The sequence below is a fragment of the Nilaparvata lugens genome, chromosome 4 (assembly GCF_014356525.2).
Source record: "Nilaparvata lugens isolate BPH chromosome 4, ASM1435652v1, whole genome shotgun sequence".
In the NCBI taxonomy this organism is placed as follows: Eukaryota; Metazoa; Arthropoda; class Insecta; order Hemiptera; family Delphacidae; genus Nilaparvata; species Nilaparvata lugens.
Window position 1 is genome coordinate 64,334,476 of NC_052507.1, and position 14,739 is coordinate 64,349,214.

The 14,739-nt window shown below is 32.7% G+C and overlaps 1 protein-coding gene across 1 annotated transcript in view; it reads left to right on the forward strand.

Moving 5' to 3' along the window:
• Window positions 1-14,739, forward strand: part of LOC111054960 (probable E3 ubiquitin-protein ligase HECTD2) — a 77,468-nt gene that overhangs the window by 16,266 nt on the left and 46,463 nt on the right. Inside the window, exons 3-9 of the mRNA XM_039427060.1 lie at window positions 1,573-1,851; window positions 3,716-3,805; window positions 5,409-5,521; window positions 6,774-6,876; window positions 8,793-8,882; window positions 9,829-9,893; window positions 11,900-12,055. Of these exons, the coding sequence (XP_039282994.1) occupies window positions 1,573-1,851; window positions 3,716-3,805; window positions 5,409-5,521; window positions 6,774-6,876; window positions 8,793-8,882; window positions 9,829-9,893; window positions 11,900-12,055 (896 nt within the window). The remainder of the gene's footprint in view (window positions 1-1,572; window positions 1,852-3,715; window positions 3,806-5,408; window positions 5,522-6,773; window positions 6,877-8,792; window positions 8,883-9,828; window positions 9,894-11,899; window positions 12,056-14,739) is intronic.

The window sequence follows — 14,739 nt, forward strand, 5'->3', positions numbered from 1 at the left end:
AGAAATGCCAAATCGTCGACTTGAATCTTAGACCTCACTTCGCTCGGTCGATGACTGAGCTATGAATGAAGGTTATTTCCCACACATTATCATGTTGGAAAACTGTGGTATTGATATTCTTTCATGAAAGAATAATATATCTTCATAATTGATGGTGGTTTCATTTCCATCTCTAGCGCCTTAGTTGTTGTTATATTTGTCACCTCAGTGTTATAATATATTTTTATAGGAGTCATTAGCCTATACTCTTATTGCAAACCTCGTAATTGTTCAATTTCGTGAGGAAAAAATTTGAAATGAATAATTTGAACAATTCTTGATCTTGCATTGATTATTTTGAATGCTCAGTTAGTTTATTACCAAAAATACCATATGCTATAAGAGTTATTATAATTTGTATTCACCTTTACTATATAGTGAGGTCCACGTTATAATGGCAGTAAAAATAGGAGAACAACGTTGCCGATCCTCTGTCTTGTCAATGCCTTCTATAAACGGTACTGTAGCTGATACCGGTTTATTGATGTAATATTAACTGTTAATTCTTGTTGGAATAATCAATTATATTTTATAAACAACAAATTATATTTTTCAATGATTTCACAAAGAGTTTTCATGGTTAAGATGAATTATATATTGTTAATCAATTCTACATTGTTAAAAGATGATCTGACAACAGAGCAAAGAGAGAAAGAGATAGCGCTATTTGCTTTGTTGAATGATGGACAAGGATAGCAATACCATTGCTAATCAAACACTGTTATTATAACGTGGACCTATTAATAGTAGTAGACCTGGATTATAGTATCAATAATTTTAAGATAATTTATAAATATTACTTGATTTTGTTCTTAATACATTATAACATCATTATATTATTATAATAAACAAAAAAAGCTCATCTTCTTCTCACTGATAGCTTACTATATTATTATTGAATGTAAAACTTCTCAAGTTGAAAATAGCAGATATTGTGGAGTGGCGAAGGTATAGCTTCAAGCTTGATAGTGCTTTAATATTTTAAAGTGTTCTATGAAATATGGCGTGACGTATGAATAAAAACATGGCACATCAAGGTAGATAGATAGTGCTCCTCTATTCGCCACCAGAGTTCGCCACTATCGAATTACATGCAGCACTCTTTGTTGCACAAACCCCGGTTAAATTTTAACCGTGTTCAATTTCACGAGAGCCAATCAGAGTAGGCCTTTTTGATAAGACGGCTTCTCTGATTGGTTCTAGTGGAACTAACCACGGTTAAAATTTAACTGGATTTTGTGCAAACGGCACTAAAGCTTGAAGCTTCATTCACCACTGCACTCCACTATGTTTGCACCCTTAGCACATTAAGCTCATCACCCTTAGTACATCAGGAGTGAATTGCTCTCAATTGAAAAAGTCAATGAAAAATTTGTCAAAGCGATTAATTTGAATGCAACAAAAAATCTTGGTACTGTAGCAGAAATAAATATTGAAATTGAAATCTCATATTAAAAATTGATTGGGCTCATAAAATTATTTTTAACCCTATTTCTCACCTTGCAAAAATAACTGTTTTTTTTCAAAATGGAGGCGCGTGTACGCACCGAAGAGGCAGCCACCTGCAGTGCGTGCAAAGTGACCATCGAAAGCCAGCCGGGGGCGGGGCCAATGGGAGGGCTGGCCCTTGCATCGTCCTGCCCCTTCTGCGGCCAACCGTATGCGCCCCTTCGAGCCACGCCTCCCTATGCTGCCACGACGCCAACACTGATGCATGACGCTGTCCAGGCGTCGGTTGGCGGCGCCGGTCGCGTCAGAAGTCATCGCTCCTCCAGCGAGCCACTGGTGCCTGGATTTCGTCTTCCACCCATTGTAAGACCACTCTAATCAGAATTTACAAAATATAATTTATTATACAAAGGCCCGGTTCCACAAAAGCGGTTGAATTTTAACCGAGATTAATTTCACGAGAACCATCAGAAAAGGCTTATTTTTGAAAAGACGGCTCCTCTGATTGGTTCTCGTGGAATTAATCATGGTTAAAATTTAACCCACTTTTGTGCATCAGCACAAAGTGTCTAATGGAAGGTGTGCCAAAGACCAAAGAATCCACATGAAATTTGCAACAAAAAATGTCTATCAAAATTTTCTTTCATTGACCTTTGTTTTTAAGAAATAATACAGATTTTTTATATTTTTGAAAAACATCAATAACTGGAAAACTATTAGTCAAAATCTAATTCTAAAGATATAATTGGGAAAATTTTGCAAGACATTTTTTGTTACGAATTGCTAAATTGGCTAAAATTTACGTCTGTTACATTCTGTAACACTCTATATATAGCAATGTGATGCCTGCACCATACTCTCGCCGAGTGACAACAAACACAATATGAGTGTGGATCTTCGACCATTAATATACTAGACACGGCTTGAGCGTAGTCGCTGAAGCAAACATGAATTGGGTGTGTGACGTCACATGAGAGAGCCTTCGAACTACACGCCATTATCACCCTATGCTAAATGAGCACTTTCATAGCTTCTGAATCAGAATTTGAACTGATTTATTATTCTATTTGAAAAATTAATTATGGAAGTTGATTTATCCATTATTTATTCATAAAGTGGGAAGCCGTGTCTAGTATATTAATGGTCAAAGGTGTGGATGGCTACATGCCACCGCTTGCCTTCACTCGGCTCAGCTCGCCTTTGCTCGGATAGACATTTGAATATTTTCAGGCGAGAGTGTGGAGCCACTCGGCAAGAGTGTGGCGGAGGCATCACAACTGACAACATGTGCGTTTGTCACTGTTTAAGAATGAGGTTATGTTTAAAATTATGTCTTCTTTTATTACTGCAATCATCAATCTATAAATTATCCTTGGATGTAGGTAGGATATCTTGATAGATTGATACGGTGGTATTGTATTTCACATTCTTGATAATTCATAATTTTAGTTTCTTTATAGAAAGAAAAAATGTAAGTTAATATTATTAAAACACTACAGTACTCAGCAGAAGGATAAAAGAATGTAGAGCTTTTTATAAAAAATGTGTGCTTATTATTTTATTAACTATTTATTATTGTTTTAATTATAATTATTTTAGCAGCATGACAACATTGGAGTATAGAAAATAGTTTTTGTAAAACTCATGTAGGTAGCCTATCTATTGAGGGCGACCATCCCTCCCCTCACCACCACAGAGACCAGCAATAAAAAAATGATTTATATATGGCTATAGAAACATTGGCGTATTTGAATGTACAAACATTATGTTACTGCCATATAGCCTAAGTATATATTTTTGAATAATTTTTTAACAGACCTATTATTTCACATTGACACAATTAATTGTTCTCATAGGTGTGAGGTTCCCTGGCATTCTTTCCCTCCCATGAGAGTCAATGGGTACAATATTTATAAAATTTGTAAATTTCAATATTATAACTAAAAATTTGTAAACCTACTGTAAGGGCTAAGCCAACGTCTTTAGACAAGTCGACAGGGCAGGAAACTCTCCGATTGGTTGATTATCAGCTGATTGGGTTGGCATTCAAGAGCTTCTTGCCCTGCCGACTCGTCTGCAAAAAAACACCTCATGTGTCTTAGCCCTCTAGTCTTTCATTAGGCCTAAACGATTGGTTGAACTATAACTTAGTCTAATATATTGGAACTGTTGTTCATTTAATAATAAGGTATTAAATTCTACAGTGTATTTTTTCTCCAATTTCTAGGAATCAGAACAAGAAGATGCAAGACTAGGAGCTAGACTGAATCTACTTTTACGACCGGCGTCGCATCATTCTCTCGCCCAGGTTTCAAAGGTACTTAACCATAATTATTAACTTTAAAACCCAAACATGAGTTATTGTAAAGGCAACAATGCTATGATCATCTTCCAATGAACTCTGGTTATCTCAATATTAAGAAGTCTTCAAACGACTCTTAAGGGCATGGCCACCAGAGGCCTGGTTGCATTAAGGCCGGTTAAAATTTAATGATGATTAAATTCCACGAGAACCAACCAGAGAAGGTTTTTTGGAAAGAAGGTTTCTCTGATTGGTTCTCGTGATATCTAATCGGGATTAAAATGCAGACTTTTGTGCAACCGGGTAAGAGTGATTTGTAATCCTGTAGGTGTTTATATGTTACTCTGGTGAAGTTTAAACACTGTGTATCTTTGTAAATATTAAAAAAAACTTTTTGAGATGAGGTATGCATTTTACTCCTGAGGAGGAGCTTAGGAGGATCAGACTGATGATCAGAGAGTGATGAAGCTATAATCCTTAGGAGTGAAATGCATAACTCTTCTCATCGCAAAAAGTAAGTGTTTTTTTTTTTAAATATTTCCAAAGATACACAATGTCCAAACTACAACATAGTTATTATAAATAGTCTTAAAAATGTATTAATTCAGGGCTACTTATTTTCATTATCAAATAGAATTAAATCGGCCTGAGGAGAAAGGGAACATGTCAAAATTTTTATTTTTTTTATGGTTGAAATGAGTTGTTTATTGTGGGATACATCGATTGGAGTTGAAAGGGAACATTTCAGCACTCTCTTTATTTGAGAAACAGATATCGTATTTTTGCTGTACTGGAGTGAAAGGGAAATAGTCATGAAACACATGTTTCCTTTCAACGCCGAACATTCGGTGAACATTCATCATGAGTAAAAGGAATTTAACAAAAAACTCAAAGGGGTGAATCTTATGTAGGTAAGTGCTTATACTGGATTAAAATTGTTGTCTTGAAAGAGTTTGCACCCTAATGACAAAAACAATCTTGAAATTATCAATACTTTTATCTGTATTCAGTTTTTTCTCTCCCCTGAAAAATTCTGATTTTTGACATGTTCCCTTTCTCTTCAGACCGATTCAATTACAGTGGCTTACACTTTTTTGAAATAAATAAAATAATAGATTAAAAATACAAATTATAACAACTAGTTTCAGTGTTCCACACTATCTTCAAAGAAATATAGTTTGAAATAACAAAACTATTGATAAAACGTTTATTTGAAATTTATTTTTTGAGACCGGAAGATGATGTAGAACACTGAAACTAGTTATAATTTGTATTTTTAATCGATTATTTTATTCATTTCAAAAAAAGGGTAGGCCTACTATAATTCTTTTTTATGAATACATTACTTTATAGTGTTTCTTCATGGAAAACAACATCGATTATTTATAGGACTATACGTATATATTACTGGTATCTTGGAGAGCGATGTAAACTATAAAAATAGGATCTATTGGATCGTTCTCTGTGGGCCCTCAACAATAAAAAATTGAGGACAAAATATAGCAATAATTTGGATTTTTATACTGGAGTATTTGAAGATTCTGAAGTATCATCAGAATTGCCAAATTGGTGGTCTTTCGGCTTATTTGATTACCGGTAGCGTTTTTCTGGTTTCTAGGAAGAAGATTGTCCTGAGGCATTCCTTAGTGTTGAAAATCTGTTAACGGATTTGGAAGGGCGACTCGTCCAACCTCATTATCCTACCCGGCACAAAACTAGGGAAGAGTTTCTGTGAGTAGACATTTTGGTTAAAGCAACATTGCTTTTAGCAGCATTCAGCCACATTTTAATAATCGCTGTTTTAGAATTCTATTGTAAGAAATTGATAGAAATAAAAAAATATTGTAAGAACCGCGCCTCACAATTATTATGTTTATCCATAGAATTGTGATTTATTTTCGAACGATTGTTCTACTTTCAATTATTTAGTACCTACTATAGTGAAGTCCACGTTATAATGGCAGTGTTTGTTTTACAATGGTATTGCTATCCTTGTCTATCATTCAAAAAAGCTGATAGCGCTACCTCTTTCTCGCTTTCCTCTGTTGCCAGATCGTCTTTCAACAATGTAGAATTGATAATTAACAAAATATTTAATCTTAATCATCATAACTCATTATGAGATTATTGAAAAATATAATTTCCTGCTTAATAAAATATAATTGATTATTTCAAGCTAGAATGAACAGTTAATATTACATCAATAAACGTGTATCAGCTACCGTCTATAGAATGCATTGACAAGACAGAGGATCGGCAACGTTGTTCTGCTATCTTTATCCACTGCCATTATAACGTGGACCTCACTATATAGATAAGATGACTGTAGTCACCAAAGAGAAGGATACAAGTATTTGAGAGATTGATTGATTGAGTACTTTATTTATGTAGATTACAATATATACTGAAAATTCTTTTTGAAATTGTTGAAAAATATAATTTCTTGCTTAATAAAATATAATTGATTATTTTAAATGAGAATTAACAGTTAATATTACAACAATAAACCTGTATCAGCTACCGTCTATAGAAGGCATTGACAAGACAGAGAATCTGCAACGTTGATCTCCTATTTTTCTTGGTATTCTACAATATTCTCTTTTCAGGAAGTAAGTGATCTATTCATGAAATATAATACATTATTAATTGTTCATTTATGCAATATAATTATTATTCATGTGTGGACTTGAACTGAATAATAATGGAATAAGATATAAGCTAATAATTAGATTGAATAGAAGAATGAAGCTTCAACATTGATCAAATTGAATCCTCTGCAGCATGGATTTCAAATACAAGTTTTTTTCAAAAACGTGTCAGTTACAACCATTATTGCTAATTATTGAAATTTACTTCTGTTTAATATATTTCAATTTGAATATTTCAGTAGGAACATGAGCATTGTTGAGAACTTAACTTGTGTTTGAATTTGAGTATTTTAGTAGAAACATGGATAGTAGGTCATGATGTTTTTGTTTTGAAGGCAAGATGTGCGCCGTGCCCATCAAACAGAGAACTACACCACGATTCAGAGGTTCTACATGCGCTGTTTTGATACATTTGCCGAGATTTGTGCTCTATTCAAGGTATTGAATTAGTAATAATAAGGCACCGTCATTGTATCAATTAATCAATAAAGAATAATAATAATCAGCGTCAATTACAGTGCACGTAATAAGCTGTCAATGGAAGATCCAAATACGATTAAAAATAGAACATATAAATGATGGAAGGAATTAATTTTAATCGACTTTCAAAGTTTTATGAGTCTGCAGGTTTATTCTGGAATATGTAATCAGGCAATAAAAGATATAATTTCACACCAATAAGCTATAGTGAGGTCCACGTTATAATAGCAGTGTTTAATTGACAATGGTATTGCTATCCTTGTCTATCATTCAACAAAGCGGATAGCGATATCTTTCTCGCTTCGCTCTGTTGCCAGATCGTCTTTTAACAATGTAGAATTAAAAATAATTAACAGAATGCTTCATATTAATTATGAAAATTCATTATAGAATTATTGAAAAATATAATTTCTTGCTTAATAAAATATAATTTGTTGTTGGTTATCCATCTTGTTTCCACTATAATTATCACAATTAAATTTTATAAAACTTTTAAGTGAAAAAACCACTCACATTGTGCGATACCAGCACGAAACGGACGTCGCCACATCAAATAATGTGAGTGCTTTTTCACTTAAAAGTTTTATAAAATTTATTTGTGATAAAAATATAATTGATTATTTTAAACGAGAACGAACGTAGTTAATATTACATCAATAAACCTATATCAGCTACCGTCTATAGAAGGCATTGACAAGACAGAGGATCGGCAACGTTGATCTCCTATCTTTCTCCACTTCCATTATAACGTGGACCTCACTTTTGCTCTCAATAAATTAATATTTTTATATGTTAATATTTTATATTCAATTTAGAGCTTGAAATATTATATTGAGAGCTTAGTTTAAGCTTGTTATAATATTGAAGCTTGTTTGTTATCTAATGATCTGTTTAAGATCAATAAATATTAGAAGTGAGTAATATCACATTGTACAAGCTTCTTGATTGACTTACAATGAGAAGGAATTTCAACGAATATCCATAATCCGCTTATTTACAAAAATTATTATTATTAAACGAAAATCCAAATTAAATGCTGTAAATTTGGATTTTTGTTTAATAATTATTATTAAACGAAAATCCAAATTAAATGCTGTAAATTTGGATTTTTGTTTAATAATTATTATTAATTCATTAGCATTTGAATAAATGCTATCTCAGTCATTTCCAAATATGAAATAATACCTTTTAATCAAAGAATGTAAGAATAAGTCCATAAGGAATACAAGAGGTATGGTTCATGCCTGAGGCACAAATTTTCAGATTGATTTCTGATTTTGGGTTTGAATTCTCAACAAACAAGGTTGAATAAGGTACTGAAGTCTCTTAAGGTCATTGGGATTTCAAATGAGTAATTATTGAAATCAAATCGTTTATTGCACAAAAAAATACATGGTACAAGTAATATTTTTAAATAACATGTTTAATAAGTTGTCAGAGTGGAAAAGTCTCTCCTTTACTTTGTTCAAAAAGTCTGTTTTTGAAGGTCTGTCTGCCAATACTGTCTACTCATATTAGGAGAGTTTTCTACTCACAACTTTTGAATAAATTTTTCTAGATATAAATATAAAGAAAATAAAAATCTCAGTACCCTTTTTTTAAAATATTTTATCACAACATGTTTCGGTCATTTATGCCATTTTCAAGTGATATGAATTAAATAAATAAATACTACTGATAGATTTTCTAGATATGTTTATGTTGTCGATGATTGTAGAGTCTGTTAGCAAAAAATTATATCCAACACAATATTTTATCCAATTCCAAAGTAGGCTGTACTGTAATCCTATCTGTTTCATTTCACTTCTAGAAACGTTTTATTTACAATTCAAACTTCATATTTCATATTTCAAGTTGAATTTTCGTTTGTACAGATTGACAAAGATGAAGATGGAGCCAAATTAGAAGACCCCGGGCTGAAAATGGAATTTATTTATTCTGTACATGACGCTCTCAGAGGTCTGGTAAGTGATAAGTCTAAGTCCATTTTCAAATGATAAATATTTTTATAAAAATAATTATTTCTACTTTCAAAAATAATTTAAATATGACATGATTTGGCTAAATTATCGACATATCCAAATACCCCTTCCGAGGGTGGTAAATTGGACGAATAATAATAATAATTATTATTATTATGGTAACTCATAAATTGACGTTAGTCATATTTTACAACATAAATTCACACAATTCATGACTATCCAAAATTGGAAATGTATGGGTCATCTATATTGAAATTCTATGTTTCATAATATTTTGACATTCATTGACCAACAAATTGTATTGAATTGTTATAAATTTATTGAAAACATAAATTCGATATATAATTCCTGACAATTTGAATTCAGACAAAATAAACGTTGTTTATTATTGGGAAAGTTATTTATTTGCATTTAGGAATTTGCTAATACAGTTGCTGGTTGATTGAAACAAATGCATATTTTAGCTGACTAACAGTAATTGAACCGAAATTGTCTACTAAGCTTTTCTTATTCTATTTGTATGTAAAATGATTCATGAAAATGTAATGTAGATCCAATAAAGTAAAATATAATTTAGAAATATAAACATCCGAATTAAGAGCCGTTTTTCTCTGAAAGGAAATAGATTGAAGGTCAATCATTCTTGAACTTTGAAAGGAAAATATAAAATTGGATATTGGTATTATCATTGACAAGTAATCAGCTCTGCTGCTTCCTATTGAATTGAAATATATTAAATTCTTATTTAATTGTATTTATTAAATTGAGAATTCAATCAAAGACAATGTACTCCTCCAACCTCCATGCTTTCTCTATGATATATTATGTAGATATGTAATATGTAAATGGTATGTAACACCAATGTTAGCTGCATCTGAATTTCATTGTAAATCTCTCTGTTTCTAATTATGACTTTTTCTCATTTCAGCCTTCAATTGTACATAAAACAGTATTGAAATCGATAATTAATGCTCTATTAGAAGAAAACCGTATGTGAGTATATCATCACAAAGAAGTTATGAATTTTTGTAGATAGGCTGATACTTGATTCTTAGTAGGACTTCTTTATAGTTTTTTCAATACTTGATTAATCAATTTTAAAAATAGAATATTGTGACTGCAAAATGGTTTCTTAATAAGAAATGGGGTTCTCACTTGATTAATTGATATGATTGATACAAGCTTATGAGAATATATGTTCATTATACACTTTCCAATTTTTTGTTCAATCAACTACTATGAGCCGTATGTAACTTATAGACGATTATTAAGAAGATTATAAGCTAAGCATGCCTTGGAAACAAATAAAAAATGTTAACTCAGCTGCCACAGTAGAATTAGTCTTATTGGTTCATGTTAATAATGATTGGCAGGCTAAAGCATTATTATAAAGTGCCCCATTCTAGGTTTGAACCAAGTGATCTATCTCCTTTAAAACCGAGTGGTCCATGCGAACTGAGAGCTCTATCTAAGTTTAAACCTCTATTTTTAGTTTGACCGCTATCTAAGTTTAGCTAATCCACGATTACATAAATGTCATATTATATGATGTATGTCACATGAATGAAGCTCTTTTTACTTTCCTTGCCCTACTACCATAGGAAAGGGAAGTATTGCTTTCCAAAAAAAATTAAGGTACCCTAATTTCAAGTTTTCTATACGTTTCAAGGTCCCCTGAGTCCAAAAACATGATTTTTGGGTGTTGGTCTGTGTGTGTGTATGTCTGTGAACACGATAACTCCATTCCTAATCAACCGATTGACTTTAAATTTTACCATAAGGACCTGACAATAAGAAATTCAATTCAAAATGGCGGATAATTACTAAAAAACCATGTTTTTCACGGTTTTCTCGAAAACGGCTCTAACGATTTTCTTCAAATTTATACCATGGATAGCTATTTATAAGCCCTATCAACTGACATGAGTCTCATTTCTGGGAAAATTGCAGGAGCTCCGTAATATTCTTGTGAAAAATGGTGGATAATCACTAAAAAACCATGTTATTCACGGTTTTCTCGAAAACGGCTCTAACGATTTTCTTTAAATTCATACCATGGATAGCTATTTAAGAGCCCCATCAACTGACATGAGTCTCATTTCTGAGAAAATTGCAGGAGCTTCGTAATATACTTGAGAAAAATGGCGGAAAATTACTGGAAAAACTATGTTTTTCACGATTTTCTCAAAATAACTTGACCGATTTTTTTCAAATTCATACTCTGTATAGTTATTTATCAGCTCTATTAACTGGCATGAGTCTCCTTTCTGGGAGACTAATGGGGGGTCCACCCCATCCTTGAGAAATGGACTTTGTAACCTCCTTCTCGTGCATGAGGTAGGTAGGTAGAGCAGTTCATAAAAAGAACACATAGTCGAGATATTTCACCTGTAGAACAGCTGTTTTGACGACTTTAAAAAAATGACGACTAAAAAAATCATCGAATTTTACAATTTACACAAAGGAGAAAGTACTCTGAAAACAATATTATATATACACATATACAAAAGTCTGATCGTAGTTTCAAATATGAGCAAGGAAAGTTGTGTGAGTGTACCACACCAGATTTTTTTGTAATGTGTTTAAACAAACAGCTGTGATTTATCTCTGTTTAAACGGCGAGATGGTGCACATGGGCCATAGAAAATTAAACTATGTGAGCAGCTCTTGTTAATTTTCATATGATCTTTTAACGAGCAGCTAATCTGTCTCCCTTAAAACCGAGATGGTGCATATGGGCATAGCCACATTTAATACAAGGCCCCAGCCTACGATATTGCAACGTCGCAGTGTCCTAGAATCTTATACATGATTGGTGAAAAAGAACAGCTGGTATTTTAAAAAATATTTTTCACCAATCATTTATTGGATTCTAGGCCTACACTGCGACGTTGCAATATCGTAGGCCGGGGCCTTGTATTAGAGATGGCTATGATATGGACCATAGAAAATTAAACTATGTGATCAGTTCTTGTTAAATTGTATATGTTATTTTTCAGATTGTATAAAAAGGATTGTGTTCGTGCCTTATTCATTCTAATACAGAATCCAGTGTTCGCTTCCCAATCGACGTACATGATATTCGCCCACCTTATGCGACAGATTGTCACTTTGCAAAGCTGTGATCACAAGTTACTAGTCAACTGGTTCAAAATGTGAGTTAATACCAAAGTTAGTAGACAGAAGGTTGGTCACTCATCTATAGTATTTTAGTTAAAATGCAATTGGAGTGGGGGAACTGCAGCCGTGACGTAGGCTGTAGTACAGAGTAGGCAGAATATCGCATTCTTGAAAATCATACGGTGACCTATAGTCAAATTATATAACACAAACATTTTCTGGCGTGCAAGCTTTCTGTTTCTGCTTTACATTAATCATCAAAACATTTGAATAATACAAGCATTTTGCAATATAAAAGCAAAAAACCCACCTACTAACCTTCCCTTTCAAACCCTTAAGGTTTCTTTATCTTCTAGGTCGTGTTTATATTTTGTAGTTTGGCTATACACCAGCTTGTGAATTTCGGGGATGAGATATTTTGATTCTTGTAGAACATGTGCTCGATACCAGCATGTGTTTAGTGCATTTATATGAATGAAATTCATTGGATTTATCGGGATCGGTTTATTGTTTTATTGCAATGCATTGGTTTATCAAGATTTGTTATGGGTTAATCTGAAATTATAATAGTATAACGTTGTCTACTAACGCTTTTCCAGCTTATTAACTTTTTCGTGTCACGTGTTTAGATTCTTGAAAAACTTTCAAATTCATTTTATTCATACAAGTTGAATGAACTTGAAATATTAAAAATCATCAGAATCGGTGATTAATTCGCTATAAGTATGGAGAATTTTTAAGTTCTAGGTCAATCTTGAGGGGATTAAACGACGATGTATTTGAAGATACAGTGAATAAAGTGTATGCTCAGTGTGGTTTACTCTATCACTTTTTTACTACACGTGACGTCACGCTGGCGTTCCCCCCACCACTTCGAATCTTACACCTGTGATTGATCAACCTTCTGTCTACTAACGTTGAGTTAATACAATATCTAAATTCTGCAGCACTGCTTACTTTGTTACTGTACTATTAAATGTAATTTATTGATTAATAGCATCTTGGCGTTTCAAAGGTGACTGTTATCGGATGGGCACGTTAAATTGTCGGTCCCGGCTGAAGTATGACAGTCGTAACGCCCATTGACGGCTCAAAATGATATAGCCTATTCAGGCGAGGTGGAACTTCCGTCAGGAACTCCTCACCAATAGAAGACATACGAATATTATTTTTATTTAAAGGTGGCTGTATCTTAATAATAAGAAAACAAAGATATTGTCAAATTTCACTAAAAATTTATTAAAAACTTTCCTCAGTACAGCTGATGATGCGTTGGTTAACTACGTGAAACCATGGTTCTATTTTAAAGTTTTTAATAAATTTTTAGTGAAATTTGACAATATCTTTGTTTTTTTATTATGGAGAGATTTCACAACATCACCATCAATTCTACTAATTTTATTATTGACTGTATCTGTTCTATACTCTGAATAAAACAGGTTGAGTCTTGAACAAAATATCCCTGTTGCCAAAATGTGTGAAATTTCAATCATTTCATGGAAGCTCATGTGACTGGATATGTTTAAATTGGCAACTCTGCATCGACTGCATTGTCAAATTTAATATATCGAGTCATGTGAGCTTGCATGAAAAGATCTTGGAGAATTTGACAACACTTTGTCCAATATTTTGTCTCAACTACGGTAGTCTCTTCAGGTCTCAATTTGATTTATTCAGAGATATAGTGAGGTCCACGTTTATAATGGCAGTGTTTAATTAGCAATTGTATTGCTATCCTTGTCTATCATTCAACAAAGCGGATAGCACCATCTCTTTCTCGCTTTGTTCTGTTGCCAGATTGTTTTTTAACAAAAATCAAAATCAATTTATTTGCCATAAAATACATTACAATTATATGAATTGTCCTCTAAATACAATTTGACTTTGAAAATAATATTTCTGTAATAAAACACAAATGTCAATCAAATTAGTAAATAGAGAAAGCAAAACATCAAGCTTTTTTATCAATTCGTGGCTCGACTAGCATAAGTTAGAAACTTGTGCGCTAGCCGAGAAATAAACAATGTAGAAATATAATTAATAAACAAAATATTCAATCGTGATTATGAAAATCAATTATGAAATCATTGAAAAATATAACTTCTTGCTTGATAAAATATAATTGATTATTTTAAACGGGAATGAACAGTTAATATTACATCAATAAACCGGTATCAGCTACCCTCCAGAAGGCATTGACAAGTCAGAGGATCTGGAACGTTTTTCCCCTATCTTCCTTCACTGCCTTTATAACGTGGACCTCACTATATGTAGATAGGTACCGGAGATAGGTAGTTCACCAGAATTCAAACCAATTTGGCACGTTTGTGAAAAGTTACCACTGATTTTGTAGGGTGAAAACATTTTGGAGCGGCGAAGGTAGCTTCAAGCTTGAGAGTGTTAAAGAAAATGCATGTATTTAAATGGTGGCGCACATATAGTGGTATGTTTTGTCCCATTCAGATGCAAGCATTATTTTCAACACTCTCAAGCTTGGAACCTTCTTCGTCCTTCAACTGTGTTTTCACCCTTTGTGGAGATTTTTTCTTGATTAATTATTATCAATGCTGAATGGAATTTTTAAATTTCAATGAGCTTCTTATTGGCAAATATGAAGAACTGTATGTTATTAAAATTCAAATAGAGATAATTATAACATTCAACAAAAACGACCAACTCAGCTGAGAATAAACTTGGAAGATTATACCAGAAATAATGT